We start from the raw sequence: 19,834 nt of genomic DNA, 5'->3' as shown, positions 1-19,834 counted from the left end.
CGGCTCAATGATGCCTTCGCATTGCAGCCTGTCCAGCTCAACTTTTTCACGCATCATGTACGGTACCGCCCGAGCCTTGTGGTGGATGGGTCGCGTACCGGGAACCAACTGGATCTGCACTTTCGCCCCCGAGAAGCTTCCAATGCCTGGCTCAAATAACGATGGGAACTGGTTTAGAACCTAGGTACATGCGGTGTCGTCGACGGACGAAAGCTCTCGGATGTCGTCCCAGTTCCAGCGGATTTTCCCCAGCCAGCTTCCGCCAAACAACGTGGGGCTATCCCCTGGCACAATCCACAGCGGGAGTTTGTGTACTGCTCCATCATAGGCGACTTTGACTTAGCACTGCCAATTACAGGGATTAGTTCCTTTGTATAAGTCCTTAGTTTGGTGTGAATGGGGCTGAGCTTGGGCCTGTGTGCCTTCTTTCCCTACAGCCTGTCGAAGGCCGTTTTACTCATTATAGACTGACTTGCCCTCATGTCCAGCTCCATAGAATGCTGTTCAGTTCAACTTTCAACATTATTGGTGGGCATTTTGTCGTGAATGTGTGTACCCCGTATACCTCTGCCTCCTCCGTACGAGTTTCCAATTCCGTCTGATCCACTGTGGATCGATCTTCCTCTGCAACATGGTGGTATGCATGTTTTGCAGCTCGCCTGCATATTCGTTGGAGGTGTCCCACTGATCTGCAGCCATTGCACGCATAGTGCTTAAAGCGGCATTGATGGGGCCGATGATACCTTCGCAGCGCCAACAGGGTGTTAACTGCCTCACATTAACAGATGATGATGGATTCTGGGTCAATTGAGGTCGGGCCACAGCAGCTGGCGTGTATGTTCTGCCCTGTACATTTCTGCTCAAAACCGACATTATTTTATGCAAAGTACTGGCCAAAACTTCTTTGTTCTGCAAAATCTGCTTGGTGTTGTCGCTGGTGGACATAAATGCCTGGGCTATCATTATGGCTTTACTCAGATTCGGAGTTTCTACAGTCAACAGTTTGCGAAGGATTGTCTTATGTCCGATGCCCAGTACAAAAAAATCTCTGAGCATTTGTTCTAGGAATCGCTCAAACTCACAATGTCCTGCAAGGCGCCTTAGTTCGGCGACGTAGCTCGCCACTTCCTGGCCCTCCATTCGTTGACACGTGTCGAACCGATATCTCGCCATCAAGAGTCTTTCCTTAGGATTTAGGTGCTCCCGGACCAGCGTACACAGTTCTTCGTAAGATTTCTCTGTTGGTTTTGCCAGGGCCAGGAGATTCTTCATGAGGCCATAGGTTGTTGCCCTACAGACAGTTAGGAGGATCTCCCTTCGTTTGGTCGCGTTCTCGTCCCCTTCCAGCTCATTGGCCATGAAGTATTGGTCGAGTCTCTCCACGAAGACCTCCCAATCATCCCCCTCTGAGAACTTCTCCAGGATATCGACTGTTCTTTGCATTTTCACGTGGTTGTTCGTTACCTCGTCGCCAATTGTTACACTTATAATAAATGGTCAGACTGAGTACGGTGTGTAATGAGCAAGTGTGACCTTTGCTCCTTTATTAAGGTTCCAGAGTGCAGGTACCTCGTGGGTGGCCTGCTTATATACTGTGCTCCCAAGGGATGCTGGGATCCCTTGGGACTCCAACTGGTAGGCCCTCTGGTGGTCAGGTGTGATGCAGGTTACAAGGGGTTAAATACATAACAGCAACCATTGTCAATGAATGAGATAAGAGACAGTATCAAGCTTAAAAAGAAAGGCTTGTACAAATGTAAGGAAAAGTGGAAATCCAGCCTACTGGGAGAGCTATAAAAAGCAACAAAGGGATAGAAAGAAAGTAGTAAGAGGTGCAAAAAAATATATGAAAAACCACACTCAGTTAGAACTCCCTATGTTAACCTTTCCAAGCAGAGTTGCCCCCCCCCCCCCCCCACTCTGGTGCTGGGGCTTCGGTTGTGCTCTGTTTCCAGCGCTAGCAATCGCCAAATTATCTTGATTCCCTATATTTCCTGGAAAGTGTCAATACTCTTATTGCCATTTTACCCCAAGAATAATTTAGGCTCCGGACTATCCCATTCCTTCATAGCCTTGCCCAGTCAGAGTCCTAACAATGCCCCGGAGATTTACGGGACTCCATAATTCAGAATGACATTGTTAGTAGCAGGCCACATAACAGAAACCTATTCCTTTCTAAGTAACTTTTTCTGTAAACAGGAAATCACATGTTAATGCACATCTCTGCATAGAAATGTTTCTCTGCAAGTCCCAGTGTTCATTTCTGTTAAACATAGGGAACAAAGCACCAACTTAAAAAAAGGTTGTTGGCCTATGGTGTAGGAAATTATAAAGTAAAGATGCTTTGCAATGTGATTACTTTTAAAAAAGGTTTGAGCAAAAGTTTTTAAAGTAACATACGAGTAAACAATTAGTTATTATGCATCATCAGTTTATTGAAGTTTAAAGAATGAAAAATATGCATCTGTAGCCAGGCCTGTGGAAAATTTATATCTGATTGGAATTTAATGAGCTACATCTGCTCAGCCATCTGACACAATTACTATGGTAACCAGCATTTTCAACAGTCCCAAATTGCCTTTATTGTCTGTTCTAAACATGTTGTGCTAGTTCAGTAGTGATATATTGCTACACCATGAATATACGGCAATACAGAAGCTCACGAGATAAAGGCCAACAGCTGATGTGGCAGCTATGCAGTTAGACAATGGGTCAAAATAAATTACATAATGGCTGATTGCATACCATTGCACTCCCACTAGGGCTCACAGGGACTGAATGGTGGAAATTGATTTTTTAAAGGTTGGAACAAAGTAGTAAAAGTCTATTCCAGAGAAAGGAGAAGCAAAGCCAAGGAGAGATTTCAGTTTGAGGATTTTAATGTTGATGAGCTGAGGAAAGGATAGCTAATGGAGGCCAGCAAGGGGATTATGGAAATGAACAATTTAGTATAAGGTAGGATACAAGCAGTAGAGTCCCGGAGGAGTTTGAGTTTATGTAATATTGAGCTTGGAAGGTCGGCAAAGAAAAAGATGGAAGAAATCAAACCTAAAAATGACAAAGTCTGATAGCTATCCAGCAATCCATGCTGGAGGTGTTTGTGTGTGAGTATCAGTGTGAACAGATGGGCTTTGTTGTGATTCTCACAGCAGTTGAATAGCCTGCTGACACATCGTCAAGGATCACAAGTGATTAATGCCTACTTGGTCGAAATACGGAGGGTGATCAACGCCAGTGGAACTACACCCTTGGAAGGACTCAATCCCTACAGGTATAGTGGAGGAAGAAAAAACCTCCCATTTGAAAACTACAGATTTTTTTCCCATTTGATAAAACATATATGCATTTTTTGAAAATATTGAACCCTGAGATATATACTCACTTCATCTAATCGATGCTTGCTTTCTTCTATTCGACGTTCAAATATTCTTTCCAAAACCCTGAATAAAAGATTAAAATATATTTTTTTATTATTAATGCAGAACTGTATTATCACCTTCATAATTCAGTTTGAACTTCGTTTCCATAATTTTAGGTTAAAAGGTTAGAACGAGTGATTTCACAGTGATATTTTGGATTAAAAATACTAAACCAGTAACTAAGTCAGGGTGGGGAGAAACCCTCGTCATCATCCGAATTATTTTAATATTAATGTTGAATTGAATTATATTTGGAAATCTTACCAAATTTAAACCAGGAAAGAAAAAGTTTAAGGAAAGCTATTGAAACAAAGCTGCCTGTTATCAGAATTATTGTTCATGTATCAAGAGTACAATACTTGGGGCCCAAGTTTCCACATGATTTGCGCCTGATTTTTAGGAGCAACTGGTGGAGAACGGACTATCTTAGAAATTGCAATTCTCTACATTTTTTTTTCTGCAGTTCTAGTCAGGTAGAACAGTTCTACTTTGGAACAGAATTTTTTCTTCAAAAGGGGGCGTGTCCGGCCACTGACGCCTGATTTCAAAGTTTCCACAGTGAAAACGTACTCCAAACTAACTTAGAATGGAGCAAGTGAAGATTTTTGTAGAACTAAAAAAAACCTGTTCTACACATTAAAAAATCAGGCGCAGGTTACAAATTAGGCGTCCAGAAAGAGGTGGGGGGGGGGGGAAGGGAAGTCATTAAATTCTACAATAAATCCTTATTTATACTTATACAAATAAATCCAACCTGAATAAACATTTATAAGCAAAGAAAAGATTAAATAAACCATCTTCCTACCTGTGTGAAAGTGCTTCATGCAGGCCTTTCGGGACCGGGGAGGCGGAGCGGGAGCGGGAGTCGGGTCCAGTCGGGGAGGGGGAGCGGGAGCAGGAGCGCCAGTCAGGTCGGGTCCAGTCTGGGGGGGGGCGGAGCGGGAGCAGGAGCGGGAGCGGGGGTCGGGTCCAGTTGGGGGGGGTCGGGTCGGGGGGCGGGAGTCGGGTCGGGTCTGGTCGGGGGGGGGGGGGGGGGGGGGGGGAAGAAGCAGGAGCTGGCCGTGGGAGGAGCCTTATGCACGTAGCCCCAGTGAGGCCATTTGGCCAGGGCTAGGGGCTGCGTGCTTCGGGCCCCTCCCACAGTTTCGGGCGCCTGGAGCTACTGCACTTGCGTGCCCACTGTAGCGCATGTGCAGAGGTCCCGGCACTGTTTTCAGCGCAGGGACCTGGCTCCACCCCCCCACAGCTCCTACTGCGCTGCGCCGAGGGCCAGAGGACCTGCAGGGAGGTGGAGAATACCGAGGATTTTTTTAGGCGCGCTTTGTGGCGCGAAAAACGGGCGTCCAGGTCGGGACTGCACCGTTCTAGGCGCGTGTGGAAACTTGGGCCCTTGGTAACTTTCACTTGGGATGGTTGCCAGAAACATTGAATCCACCTGTATGTGCCTATCCCTCTGGGATCACCAGGAAATTGGATGACGGATCTGCACAGTATATTGCATTGTGAGACAGCCAGGTCAAAATGGTTGACGATCATGATCAAAGTGATAGTCAATCTAACACAAATTTTAAAATATTTGCAAGATGAGCCAAATTACCTTAAAATCATCTTGTATTTTTTGAAAAATATTACAAAATGCGAAAATTAGGAAGGGATGATCTCCAAATTTACCAGCACTGAGGTAAGCCATTCATCATAATCATAAATGCAAATGTATTACGCTGTATTCATAAATAAACATTCAAAACTTCCCCTAATCTAAAGAGGGGGGCATCGATTTTCACAGCCTTTGCCAGGCGTTAACAGGGCTGTAACGGCCTCAAAATGAGGTTGGTAGCCTTATCGCCCAGTTAACACCAGCGATGCAGCTGGCTCCAATTTAAAAGGGGCCTACCATCGGGTGTCCAAAGCGTCCGCCCGATTCAGGCTATAGGTCCCTTTTGATATGTAAGTCATGGAACCAGTGGATGTGGTGTATTTGGACTTCCAGAAGACATTTAACAAGGTGCCACATAAAAGGTTACTGCACAAGATAAAAGTTCACGGGGTTGGGGGTAATATATTAGCATGGATAGAGGATTGGCTAATGAACAGAAAACAGAGAGTAGGGATAAATGGTTCATTCTCAGGTTGGCAATCAGTAACCAGTGGGGTGCCGCAGGAATCAGTGCTGGGCCCCCAACTATTTGCAATCTATATCAACGACTTGGAAGAAGGGACTGAGTGTAATGTAGCCAAGCTTGCCGACGATACAAAGATGGGAGGGAAAGCAATGTGCGAGGAGGACACACAAAATCTGCAAAAGGACAGAGACAGGCTAAGTGAGTGGGCAAAAATTTGGCAGATGGAGTATAATGTTGGAAAGTGTGAGGTTGTGCACTTTGACAGAAAAAAAATCAAACAGCAAGTTATTATTTAAATGGAGGACGATTGCAAAGTGCTGCAGTACAGCGGGACTTGGGGGTATTTGTGCATGAAACACAAAAGGTACAGCAAGTGATCAGGAAGGCCAATGGAATCTTGGCCTTTATTGCAAAGCGGATGGAATATAAAAGCAGGGAAGTCTTGCTACAATTGTACAGGGTATTGGTGGGGCCACACCTGGAACACTGCGTGCAGTTTTGGTTTCCATATTTACGAAAGGGTATACTTGCTTTGGAGATAGTTCAGAGAAGGATCACAAGGTTGATTCCAGAGATGAGGGGGTTGACTTATGAGGAAATGTTGGGTAGTTTGGGCCTCTACTCATTGGAATTCAGAAGAATGAGAGGTGATCTTATCGAAACGTACAAGATTATTATTGTGTATCTGTAAAGCATGCATTCCCATGTTCCGCCACCAGGGAGCGCATCCCCTGAAGTCCCAAGGGATCCCAGCATTCCTTGGGAGCACTGTATATAAATCACTCTGGAGTGTCTTAATAAAGACTGAGGTCACTGTTACTTTAACCTCCTTGTGTGCAGTCTCATTTGTGTTAGGAACACCAATAACTAGCGACGAGTATACGAATCCAACGCAAAGATGCAGCAAACTGTGGGCATCCTGGAGAAGTTCTCGGAGGGTGAGGACTGGGAAGCCTATGTCGAACGGCTAGACCAGTACTTTGTAGCCAACGAGCTGGACGGAGAAGGAAGCGCTGCAAAAAGGAGAGCGGTCCTCTTCACGGTCTCCGGGGCACCGACCTAGTCTCATGAAGAATCTTCTGGCTCCGGTGAAACCCACAGATAAAGTCGTATGAGGAGCTGTGTACACTGGTTTGGGAGCATCTTAACCTGAGGGAGAGCGTGCTGATGGCGCGGTATCGGTTCTACATGTGCCAGTGATCTGAAGGTCAGGAAGTGGCGAGCTACGTCGTTGAGCTAAGGCGACTTGCAGAACAATGTGAGTTTGATGGCTACCTGGAGCAGACGCTCAGAGACTTTTTTGTACTGGGCATTGGCCACAAAATCATCCTACGAAAACTTTTGACACCGACCCTCAGTAAGGCCATTGCGATAGTACAGGCGTTTATGGCCACCAGTGATAACACCAAACAAATCTCTCAGCACACAAGTGCTAGCAATGTTCATAAATTAACTGGAACTGTGTTTGCGAGCAGAAATGTACAGGGCAGAAACCACGAGTCTGCAACTGCCAGCAGGCCTCAGGTGACCCAGATGACTCAGAGTCCGCAACAAAGGATGAATGCAAGGCAATTCACACCTTGTTGGCATTGTGGAGGCTTCCATTCAGCCTATTCATGCCGCTTCAAAGGGTATGTTTGCAAGAGCTGTGGAACAATGGGGCACCTCCAACGATCTGCAAGCTCTGCAAAACCTGCTAACCACCACGTGGCAGAGGAAGATCAGTCCACGGTGGATCAAAGCAATTTCGATACTCAGAGAGAGGAGGCAGATGCTGAAGTACACGGGGTGCACACATGTTCGACGAAATGTCCACCTATAATGTTAAATGTAAAATTGAATGGCTTACCCGTAGCCATGGAACTGGACACTGGCGCTAGCCAATCCATCATGAGTAAAAAGATGTTTGAGAGACTGTGGTGCAACAAGGCACTCAGACCAGCCCTGAGCCCCATCCACACGAAACTGAGAACGTACACCAAAGAGCTCATTACTGTCCTGGGCAGCGCCATGGTCAAGGCCACCTACGAGGGCACGGTGCACGAACTGCTACTCTGGATTATCCTGGGCGATGGCCCCACATTGCTTGGAAGGAGCTGGCTGGACAAAATCCGCTGGAACTGGGATGACATCCGAGCACTATCACATGTCGATGAGGCCCCATGTACCCAGGTTCTTAACAAATTTCCTTCCCTTTTTGAGCCAGGCATTGGAAACTTTTCCGGGGCGAAGGTGTGGATCCACTTGGTCCCAGAGGCACGACCCATTCACCACAAGGCGCGAGCGGTACCTCACATGATGAGGGAGAGAGTGGAAATCGAGCTGGACAGGCTGCAATGCGAGGGCATCATCTCCCCAGTGGAATTCAGCGAATGGGTCAGCCTGATTGTTCCAGTACTCAAAAGTGATGGCACGGTCAGGATTTGCGGCGATTATAAACTATTAATCGTTTCTCGTTACAGGACCAATACTGCTACCTAAGGCAGACGACCTATTTGCGATGCTGGCAGGAGACAAGACGTGCACCAAGCTTGACCTGACTTCGGCCTATGTGACGCAGGAGCTGGAGGAGTCTTTGAAGGGCCTCACCTGCATCGACCCGCACAAGGGACTGTTCATCTACAACAGATGCCCGTTTGGAATTCGGTCGGCTGCAGCGATCTTCCAGAGAAACAAGGAGAGCCTACTCAAGTCGGTACCACGCACGGTGGTTTCTCAGGACGACATATTGGTCATGGGTCGGGACACCGTCAAGCACCTACAAAATTTGAAGGAGGTCCTCCAGCGACTGGATCGCATAGGGCTGCAGCTGAAGAGGTCGAAATGCGTCTTCATGGCAACAGAAGTGGAGTTTTTGGGGAAAAAGATTGCGGCGGATGGCATTCGGCCCACAGACGCCAAGACAGAGGCTATCAGGAACGTGCCCACTCAGAACGTCATGGAGCTGCAGTCGTTCCTGGGACTCCTCAACTATTTTGGTAACTTCCTACCGGGGTTAAGCACCCTCTTAGAGCCCCTACATGTGTTATTGCGTAAAGGTGAGAACTGGGTATGGGGAAAAAAATCAAGTAATTGCGTTTGAGAAAGCCAGAAACATTTTATGCTCCAACAAGCAGCTTGTATTGTATTACCCGTGTAAAAGACTTGTGCTAGCATGTGATGCTTCGTCGTACGACAAGCTAACGTTGCGGGGAAGTTGCAACCTGTCGCCTATGCCTCCAGGAGCTTGTCTAAGGCCGAGAGGACCTACAGCACGACTGAGAAAAAGGCATTAGCGCGTGTGTTCGGGGTAAAGAAAATGTATCAGTAGCGGTTTAGCCTCAATTTTGAGCTGGAAACCGATCACAAGCCCCTCATATCCCTGTTCGCTGAAAACAAGGGGATAAATACTAATGCCTCAGCCTGCATACAAAGGTGGGCACTCGTGCTATCAGCATATAACTATACCATCCGCCACAGGCCTGGCACCGATAACTGTGCGGATGCTCTCAGTCGGCTACCATTGCTCACCACGGGGGTGGAAATGGCGCACCCTGCAAACTTGTTGATGGTGGCGCAGCCCGCAGACTTGTTGATGGTCATGGAAGCGTTTGAAAATGATAAAACACCTGTCACGGCCCGCCAGATTAGGACTTGGACAAGCCAAGATCCTCTGCTGTTCCTTGTAAAAAACTGTGTACTGCAAGGGAGCTGGGCCAGCATCCCCGTTAAAATGCAAGAACTAATCAAGCCGTTCCAGCGGCGAAAGGACGAGCTGTCCATTCAGGCAGACTGCCTGTTGTGGGGTAACCATGTAGTGCTACCCAAAAAGGGCAGGGAGACGTTCATCTCGGATCTCCACAGCACACACCCGGGTATAGTAATGATGAAGTGATAGCCAGATCCCACTTGTGGTGGCCCGGTATCGACTCTGACTTAAGAGTCCTTTGTACGGCAATGCAGCGTGTGTGCTCAGTTGAGCAACGCGCCCAGAGAGGCACCACTAAGTTTGTGGTCCTGGCCCTCCAGACCATGGTCGAGGATCCGTGTCGACTATGCGGGCCCGTTTCTCGGTAAAATGTTCCTGGTGGCTTTTTCAAAATGGATTGAATGTGAAATAATGTCGGGAAGCACTGCCACCGCCACCAGTGAAAGCCTGAGGGCCATGTTTGCCACACACGGCCTTGCTGACATACTGGTCAGTGACAACGGGCCATGTTTCATCAATGCCAAATTTAAAGAATTCATGACCCGTAATGGGATCAAACATGTCACCTCGGCCCCGTTTAAACCAGCCTCCAATGGGCAGGCAGAGCGGGCAGTACAAACAATCAAACAGAGCCTCAAAGGAGTCACAGAAGGCTCACTCCAAACCCGCCTGTCCCGAGTACTGCTCAGCTACCGCACAAGACCCCACTCGCTCACAGGGGTGCCCCCGGCTGAGCTACTCATGAAAAGGACACTTAAAACCAGACTCTCGCTGGTTCACCCCAACCTGCTTGATCAGGTAGAGAGCAGGCGGCAGCAACAAAATGTAAACGATGGTCGCGCCACTGTGTCACGGGAAATTGATCTGAATGACCCTGTGTATGTGCTAAACTATGGACATGGTCCCAAGTGGATCGCGGGCACGGTGATAGCTAAAGAAGGGAATAGGGTGTTTGTAGTCAAACTAGACAATGGACAAATTTGCAGAAAGCACCTGGACCAAACGAGGCTGTGGTTCACAGACTGCCCTGAACAACCCACAGCAGACACCACCTTTTTCGAGCCCACAACACACACCCAAAGGATCAACGACACCACCCCGGACCAGGAAATTGAACCCATCACGCCAAACAGCCCAGGGAGGTCATGCTCACCCAGCAGCCTTGCAGGGCCAACAACACGCCAGCCCAGCGAGGACACAGCCAACATACCAGAACAGGCATTTGTACTGAGGCAGGGAAAGAAAGGCTCTCGACCGCGTCACCTTGTAAATAGTTTTCACTTTTTTTTTGGGGGGGGGGGGGGGTGGTGGCGAGAGTGATGTTGTGTATCTGTAAAGCATACACTCCCATGTTCCGCCACCAGGGAGCGCATCCCCTGAAGTCCCAAGGGATCCCAGCATCTCTTGGGAGCACTGTATATAAGCCGGCCCCTAAGGCCTGTTCCTCACTCTGGAGTGTCTTAATAAAGACTGAGGTCACTCTTACTTTAACCTCCCTGTGTGCAGTCTCATTTGTGTTGGGAACACAATAATTATGAGGAGGCTTGACAAGGTGGATGCAGAGAGGATGTTTCCACCAATAAGGGAGACTAGAACTAGAGAGCATAATCTTAGAATAAGGGGCCGCCCATTTAAAACTAAGATCAGGAGAAATGTCTTCTCTCAGAGGGTTGTGGATCTGTGGAATTCGCTGCCTCAGAGAGCTGTGGAAGCTGGGACATTGAATAAATTTAAGTCAGAAATGGACAGTTTCTTAAATGTTGAGGGAATAAGGGCTTATGGAGAGCGGACAGGGAAGTGGACCCGAGTCCATGATCGGATCAGCCATGATCGTATTAAATGGCGGAGCAGGCTCGAGGGGCCGTATGGCCTTTCCTGCTCCTATTTCTTATGTTCTTATGATATAAATAGGACCCCGATTGCCATTTTAGGCAAGAAATGGTCGGAGCAGGCTCCTATTAGCTCCAAGAGCAATGGAAGAGAAGGTAAATGTTCAATTATTTTTGTGGACCCAGGAGGACCATAAGTACACCTCCAGCGGCCCACAAAAATAATCTGGACTGCTGCCACTCAGGATACCCACTATGCACGATTGCAAGACTCCCTCCCATTCCTGTCCCCGCAACTTACCTTCCTATTCATGACACATCACTAGACATACTTAAATTAATTGGCCGTGCCTCCATTATCTTCTAATGTACTTAGGAAAAAAGGACTATACAGAACTGGAAATGATAATCGCCATCCATTGCATAAATACCAAAGTTACAAATTTCTTATCCAAATTTACCACAGATACCCTGGTCTGCTAACAGTGTATCCACCACCCATTTAAAGGCTGGAATCTTACCAGCCCTGTGAGTGCAGGTTTGGAGACGGGCCCGCTGTCAAAATGGCCGTGATTGATAGCGGGGCAGGATCCCGCTCTGAACCGCCTCCTTGTAAGTTTCCAAAGTGCTGGGTCTGCCTGCGGTTCACAGACCCGACACCAAATGGCGGGGTAGCCAATTTACATAATTAAGAGGTACTTTAAAGGTATTTAAAAAGAATTTTACCAGGTACTTACCGTTTTTCTAAGTTTTTTTACGAGGTTCACAACCCTCGGGGAACAAATCAGGTAAATGTGTTGGGTTCTCAATGACTCCATTGCTTTGACTAGTTGACAGCTGTAGAAGTGGTATAAAAGCTGCCATTTCACAGCTGTTCGCTTTACAATCTCAGAAGCTAAAGCCTCCAGGATTTGGAAAACAATTTTGAACTGTATGCAGGTTGGAAGTGTTTGCAGTGAACTCTGTATCCACTGTCACCTCCTTGGAGCAACCTCTCTCACCACTGACAGATCGCTTCCGTCATCTCAACTTCAGCTACCATCTATTCCAGCAGCATCGGTGCCCTTGAAAAAAAATCTCACCTTGGTCCTCAGAATCCCAACACGATCAGCCCCAATACCAACATCACTAGGCACACCAGCATCACCACCAACACCAACCTTCTCCGCAATCACCTGACGCTGCACAGGACAACGGGCATCAGCACCCGACCACAATGCTGCCCGGGACGCCAGAGATGGCCTCACCATGGCCACATTTATTTCACTGGACGCTGTACACCCTGGCTGCCACCCCACACTACCACCATAAAACATCCCTGCAATGCCCAAGCCATTCCTTTCACATTCATCATCATTGTGGGGGGTACCCTTATGCCTGACCATTCACTACAACTCACTAAGCCACTTCCAAAGGGGCACACAAATCTGTCCAAGAACGCAAAGCCTCTGGCCGCTAACTGAGGTGTTAGGCAACCGAAAATCCAGCCCTCTTTGTTGAAAAGAAAGACTTCAACAAATTAGCAGAAACTCTACATGAACATTGGGTAAAACTCTTGTGTTTTGTTATTTGGTATGCTTGTACTAGGATGAGGGTGAGTGTGAGGGTGGCTAGTGAGATGGGGATGGAATAATGTAGATAGAGAGGAAAGGGTGGAAGTGCAAGTTAAGTTGGTGTAAGGATGTACAGGAGTAGGGTAGGGAAGGCAAAGTGATGGGGTGTGATGAATGGCACAGCAGGTTGAGTGTGGCTTTGCAATAATGTTTTGTGATCTACTGAAATCATTGAAAGGTTTACACCACTGCAGCCAGCTTCTCCTGACAACATCCCTGTTTATGCCCTCCTGTGCAATGTGCAACCAGGCTGTGTTGATATCCTGTGGAGGTCTCTTCTGCCCATTTGAAGGGAAGAGAAAGTTCCTACGTGCTGTAACTTCCTCTATAAGCATCTGGAGGGAGTCATGAGAGAGTCTGGGTGCAGCCATGCACCTTTGTGCAGTGCTTGTTAGTGTTTGCAGCACCTCAGTGCTGCAGAACACTGACAGCACAACTGTAAAAATCAATGCGGCAATGGTCCATTTAAGGAAACTGGCTGATGACATTTCATTAAATGATGTCATCAGACCCGCTTCCTTTAAATTGGTCGGGAACCTCGCAGGGTGGTCTTAACAAGCCCAAACTAGAGAAGATTCTTTTCATAGTGCGAGCTGGAGTCAGGAACAGGGTTACAACCCACCACCGACTCTAGCTGCCCCGGTTGGCGAAATCGTGGCCAAAGCATGAATTCATATTTGCCCCTTCCACTGTCTTCCTGCGTGGATGATTTCACATGCTTACTGCCCTCTGCATGAAGCAGTTTTATCTTAACTATGTATTCACCTTTTCTCCTGTCCTGGATCTCATGTTAAGTTGTGAGGAGAGATTACACAAATTCGGGTTGTATTCACTAGATTTAGGGGTGATCTGATCGAAGTGTTCAAGATATTAAGGGGAACAGATCAGGTAGAGACAGAGAAACTATTTCCACTGGTTGGGGATTCTAAGATTAGCGGGGGGCATAGTCTAAAAATTAGAGCCAGATCTTTCAGGAGTGAAATTAGGAAGCACTTCTATACACAAAAGGTGGTAGAAGTTTGGAACTCTCTTCCACAAACGTCAATTGATGCTAGATTAATTGTTAATTTTAAATTAGAGATTGATAACTTTCTGTAAACCAAAGGTATTAAGGGATATGGGCCAAAGGCAGGTATATGAAGTTAGGTCGTAGATCAGCCATGATCTCATTGAATGGCGGAGCAGGCTTCAGGGGCTCAATGGCCTACTCATGTTCCTATGTTCCTAATATTGTACACCATTTATCAATTCCCTTGAAGATCGTCAATACTTCAGCAAGGTAATCTCCAGGTTTCCTTTTATCCAGTGTAAAAATTCTGAGAACTGTTAGTGTATTCTCATGGCAGAGGTGGCATTCCTAGTTATCAACTTAATTGTCCTTAGTACTTCCTCCAAGGCCAGGATGTCTCCTGTAGTACAGTGCCCATACAATCTATGCTGAGGGAGTGCTGCATAGTTGGTGTGGATTTGTTCTTGGTTATAGAATGGTCCTGTTCGGCTGGATGTTGAAGATGCCACTGCACTATTTTGTAGAAAGGCAGGTTCTCCTGGTGACCCAAAACTTTTTCCTCCTTCAGCCAATACCACCAAAACAGATAAATGGTCATTCATCTTATTGCAATTTGAGGGATATTGCTGTGTGCAGAATGGCTGTGACATTTGCCTACACAACAGCCACTTCAAAGTAATTCATTGCATATGAAGTGCTTTGTGACATTTCTGAGAGATGAAATTAAGTATTTATGTAATACAAGACTGAAAAAAAATCTTCCGATCTAGTTATACTATCAATTTGAAAAGCGGCATTCAGGTCTTCTGTACACCGTCACGATCCTCTAGTACAGTTTTGCAGCGATGCTGAGCAGCACCGCTGGGAAGAGCTGTGCTGGGTGTGCAACGCCTCTCGTGACACCGGCAGTAGTTTGGACTTATGCCCAATCCGTCCGCCCGGAAGTGCGCCTGCAATGAATCAGTGCGGTGTAGAATAGCCAGATGCGCAGAGGAAGGTAAAGTACTCCAATGGTAAATGCGAGTGTTTGTTCTTCTAAATTTTTTTACGATTTGTGTTGTGATGGCGTGGGCAATGTTTTGGGAATGTTTTTGTGGGTTTTTTTTTAAGGCTCCCCCCCCCCACCAGGCCTCTCTCGGAGCGCACACAGCCTGGCACTTTAGTACGTGAGTTTCCCATTCTTGCGCCACGAAAAGTGTACAACGCTGAGCCCCCTGATGCCAAAACTTCCCACCCCACCTCGATTTTCGCCCCGAAAACAGGAAAGCCTAAATTCCAGCCCTTAAAATTACTTAAAACTATTGTTCTTTTGGTAAAGAGTGCACTTACAGGGTAGCCAAACGATGGAATGTAGAAAGTAAATTGATACCTGTTTGAAAATAATCCTCGATTCAATATTTCACTGGTAACATCACAGATAAACTCAAGATATTTCAATTCCTCCTCTCTGTAGAGAAATGCACATTATCAGTAAGTAATCTGTAAATACAATCTGTTGTAGTATTTGAGACTTGGTAGAAAGTAGGGGTGAGAAATTGAATAGATTAGCGCCATCTGTTAGCGCTGGCGAAGGGTGCTACTGGGGCGCTAAAGGGTTATCACCCGTGCGCAGCGATATTAGCGCCGTTCGCCAACTTGAATAGGGTTTTAGCGTCAGCTCTAATACTTAGCGCCAGGGAATGTCGTGCCAGTGTGCAATGCCCTAGAAGCCAACTTGAATGTTATCACCTGGCTTACCGCCTGGCACTAATCACTCCAGAAAAAGCTCGCCTTCACAGAAAAAGCTTCACAGCTATCCGGGGCGTTAATGAAAGGGAATGAGTATATAAGGTAAGTTTTAGAGATTTTATTTAACTTTATGTGCATTGATCCTACTTTGTTTGGTGTTCCTGATGTGTTAATTATTTGAATTGTTGTGTTTTTTAAATTTTCATTTTCTACGCTTCCCTTAGCGCTCCACTCCACTTAGGGCGCTAAAAATCAATATCGCTACTTCTGGTGCTAAATATTTCCCGCCACTAAAATTAGTGCTTAGGCAATGTTAGTGCTTCAAGTTGGTCGTTAATCAATTTTTCCCCCTTGGAGTCAATCTAAATCTTATCAACCCAGCCTACAAGAATTTGGGTGGCCTGAAGTTTAGGGGTTTTATACTGAGACCAGGATATATTTTTTTTGGTACATATTTCACCTTAACATTACCTGCAAAATTTTAGCTTTGCTAGAAAACTGGCACAGCTTTACTTTTTCAAATTTTTATAAGTTCCAAAAGGTAATGTTAACTACCCAAAGGAAAACAGTGTCAATATTGCAGGATACATGATATTAGTAAAGTCAACAAATATAGAAAAAAAATCTGAACTCTCTGGGGAACCCTAGTTTGAAAAAGCTTTGCCATAAACAAAAGCCATAATCAAATCAAGTACAGTACTTACTCGGCTTTAACTTTTCTCATAGTTGGTGACTTGATTCTATTTGATGAGGATAACCTGAAAACAATTGGTTTGCATAGAAGAAAATAGTGGTTACACTTTAAATATCAGATGACAAGGTGAACCAAGTAACCAGGAAAATTAGATGACTCCTTGTTTGTGATATTTTGAGCTAAAACCACTTGTAATATTTCTTTATTGCATCAACTTCAGTTCTCTTTTAACTCATGGTTATTGTGAAGATCCGCTTTTATAAAGTTTAAAGTTCTAAACATGCTGGGTGTCTACTTTCACCCAAGCAATGATATCCACCATTATATTTTACTGAAATCCTAGTGACAATCCTTCTGACTAAGCATAACTCACACTTTTTTTTCTTTTGTATTGATGTGCATTAAATTGCCATAGCATATAAGCCGCATCCAAATATTGGTGTCCCCTACACTACATTAAAAAAAGTGATTTTTGCTTTTAAAAAGTGCAGCATGTATGTGAATTAATATAGTATAATGGAGGCTAGTACTTGGAAATATTTTAAATTGCGTCAGAAAACTCATTTGTTTTTTGTAATTATTGCTAGAGATTTATTTGCCACTTAATTCAAGATTTAATGGTACTTTCTTGCTACTAAAGCTGTTCAATAAAATATAATTTTAAGTATTGTTCTAAGAGCTATTTTGGATATGAAAATGGAAATAATGGTAGAAGTATTTCATCGGCAGTTGTGCAGTAATGGTCATTTATATGCCTCAATTTTTTACTTCAAAACTTTGGTTTGGCTTTGTGACTAATGTAACTAATGAAACTCTATTTATCAGTTTGTTACAATCACTGCCAAACACCAGTCGATGGGTGTTCAATTTAAATAGCAGTATTTTTTATTCCTAATAGTGCCCATCTTTGGAAGTTAATTACAAGCTTCATCCAACTGTCTTAAAATCTCTGCTTAAAAAGAACTGGAGAATACAACCATTAGGAAAGACTGAGCAGGCTAGGGTTCTTCTCTCTGAAAAAACTCTGGCCGTGGAATTCTGGGTTTAGCGCCGGTCGTTAAGGCTGGTTTTGATTTAGAAATGACTCGCGCTTCTGCCCACTTCCAGGTCCCGTGGTGGCTTCCATTTTGGGAGGTCGATAGCGCTGCTATTGCCAACTCCATATATTTAGATGAAGCAGATCGTGACATCAATGAGTATGCAATGGTGATTTGCCGCATGATCTGACATTTTGGATGTCGCCGATCCTTTTAATGCCCTCTCCTAATCACGACCAGCTGACCAAGCGTTCAGCAGCAGGAAGGAGCCCCCAGCAGTGCTATTTAAAGGGATCATCACAACTTGCAGCTGACTTGCTTTTTCAGTGCTATTTGCCTGTGCTCGTTCTAAGTGGTGCAGGCAGCATGCAAAATTCATGCTGCCTGCTCATTTACACGATTGCAGCGCTGATCTCAACGTTAAACACACTGTTGATAGGCATAACAACAGGGGGCTAATTTTGGGCGCGGTTTCCTGGCCAATAAAGTTTAACCTAGGCAATCTCCACTACTTAAAGGGGAGGTGCTTTGTTGCAGAAGCACCTCATTGTCTGTACCTACCCTTAGGCTCTTTATCCTTGGGGGTACTCCTACAGATGGTCATGGAGTTGCTACTTACACCATGGTTAAAAGTTGCAAAAAATTTCATACCAATTTCACCTCTTCTCTGACTGCCCTCTTGTAGTTGTGGTACTGTATGAAATCATTTTTTTTTACTGTTATGCTTAATCTCAGCTTCTATGTCGTTTTCCAAGTCTCACTGCCCTTCTGATCATGCTTTTAGCATATCTCTGCATTTTCTTATATTACATCCCAGTGAGTCACTTCCCCTTTCTTCTTGCAATATTTGTACAGGCCAATTTTCCTCTATATCTTACTTTTAATTTGTTGTTGATCCATATAGCATTATTATAGCTTAAGTGAGTTTGGGGTATGTATTTATCCTGCGTGCTCAGCATTATACCTGTAAAGGTATTGCAGTTGTATTCTGCTCAAGTTGAACAACGTTCCTCAATTCATTTGCTTTAGTGGTTCCACCCTCATTTCACTGAATTTAGTCCTTTAAGTTATGTGCCTGCTCCAGGGATATTTTTGATTCCTCGATGATCTTAAAACTTAATCATTCCATTGTTGTTCTCCTCGTGGTTGCTATGATTTCCACAACCTGTATATCTTCTGAATCATTAAAAAAAGATGAGCATTGCCTTTTGTGGCTTCCTTAACGCACTGAGTCAAGAAATAGTCATGTATTACATAAGAACATAAGAAATAGGAGCAGGAGCAGGCCATACGGCCTCCCGAGCCTGCTCCGCCATTCAGCATGATCATGGCTGATCCGATCATGGACTCAGGTCCATTTCCCTGCCCGCTCTCCATAAACCTTTATTCCCTTATCGTTTAAGAAACTGTCTACTTATGACTTAAATTTATTTAATGTCTCAGCTTCCACAGCTCTCTGAGGCAGCGAATTCCACAGATCCACAACCCTCTGAGAAAAGAAATTTCTCCTCATCTCAGTTTTAAATGGGCGGCCCCTTATTCTAAGATTATGCCCTCTAGTTCTACTGGTTACTGATTGTCAACCCGAGAATGAACCATTTATTCCGATTCGTTGTTTTCTGTTAGTTAGCCAATCCTCTATCCATGTTAATATATTATCCCCAACCTCGTGAACTTTTATCTTGTCCAGTAACCTTTCATGTGGCACCTTGTCAAATGCCTTCTGGAAGTCCAAATATGTTCTTATGTTCTATAGCATGCCCCCAGTGTTAGCTTGGAATATTTTAACATCAGAGATATTTAACCAGAGTAGTTAATTTTGAAGAAAATAAATAAAGGTTTCACAATTTCTGGTTTGTGCATAACTTTAATCAGTTGTGGTTGTTTTTTTTCTATTCTGATATGGTTGTCTCTGCATTTATGGTGCTGCGGTTATTTATCTATGACAGTGTTATGGTTGCATACTTTTCTGTTTCTTTTTTTGTGGGTGTGTTGTGCTTTGACATTTTGTCTGTGATGTTTTAATTTTTGGAAGATTGTTGGATGTTTTGAATTTTAATTATGTGGTATAAGAGGCTGCCCATTTAAAACTGAGATGAGGAGGAATTTCTTCTCTCAGATGGTTGTAAATCTATGGAATTCTCTGCCTCAGAAAGCTGTGGAGGCTGGGTCATTGAATATATTTAAGGGGGAGATAGACAGAGTTTTGAGCGATAAGGGAATAAAGGATTATGGGGAGTGGGCAGGGAAGTGGAGCTGAGTCCATGATCAGATCAGCCATGATATTAAATGGCAGAACGGGCTCGAGGGGTCAGGTGGCCTACTCCTGCTCCTATTTCTTATGTTCTTATGTTCTTAAGGATTGGCTGAGCTGATTCTTCAGAATAGTGTGTTTAGTGTCAATGTAGTGTTTTAATTTTCTGCTATTTTAAAGTATTTGATAATTGTTGGATCTTTAATGATGTGGCTGAACAACATTACCACTCAATCAACCACCGCTGCTCTCAGTAGCCACAGTTAGCAGCAATAATTCTGGCCACCTTGGACGAGTGAAATTTAAAAAAAAATTAAAAATTAAATAAATTACATTTGGGGAAAAAAAGCAGCACGTAATGGAGAACTTGAAATACTGTGAACATTGGGCACAAGGTCTGATTTAGCAAAGGTTCAGGTGGGTGGCACTTCAGATAATAG

General features: G+C 44.9%; 1 protein-coding gene across 4 annotated transcripts in view; it reads right to left on the bottom strand.

Annotated features, from left to right (window-relative positions):
- LOC139263400 (spermatogenesis-associated protein 7 homolog) overlaps window positions 1-19,834 on the bottom strand; it is a 98,339-nt gene that overhangs the window by 6,785 nt on the left and 71,720 nt on the right. For all 4 annotated transcript variants that reach the window (XM_070879440.1, XM_070879437.1, XM_070879438.1 and 1 more), the window contains 3 exons: window positions 16,114-16,167; window positions 15,051-15,128; window positions 3,383-3,440 (listed from right to left, as the gene is read on the bottom strand). In XM_070879440.1, coding sequence (XP_070735541.1) covers window positions 3,383-3,440; window positions 15,051-15,128; window positions 16,114-16,167 — 190 coding nt within the window. The remainder of the gene's footprint in view (window positions 1-3,382; window positions 3,441-15,050; window positions 15,129-16,113; window positions 16,168-19,834) is intronic.

This window comes from Pristiophorus japonicus, chromosome 4 (assembly GCF_044704955.1).
Source record: "Pristiophorus japonicus isolate sPriJap1 chromosome 4, sPriJap1.hap1, whole genome shotgun sequence".
Classification (NCBI taxonomy): domain Eukaryota; kingdom Metazoa; phylum Chordata; class Chondrichthyes; family Pristiophoridae; genus Pristiophorus; species Pristiophorus japonicus.
This window is presented reverse-complemented; position numbering and strand designations above follow the sequence as displayed.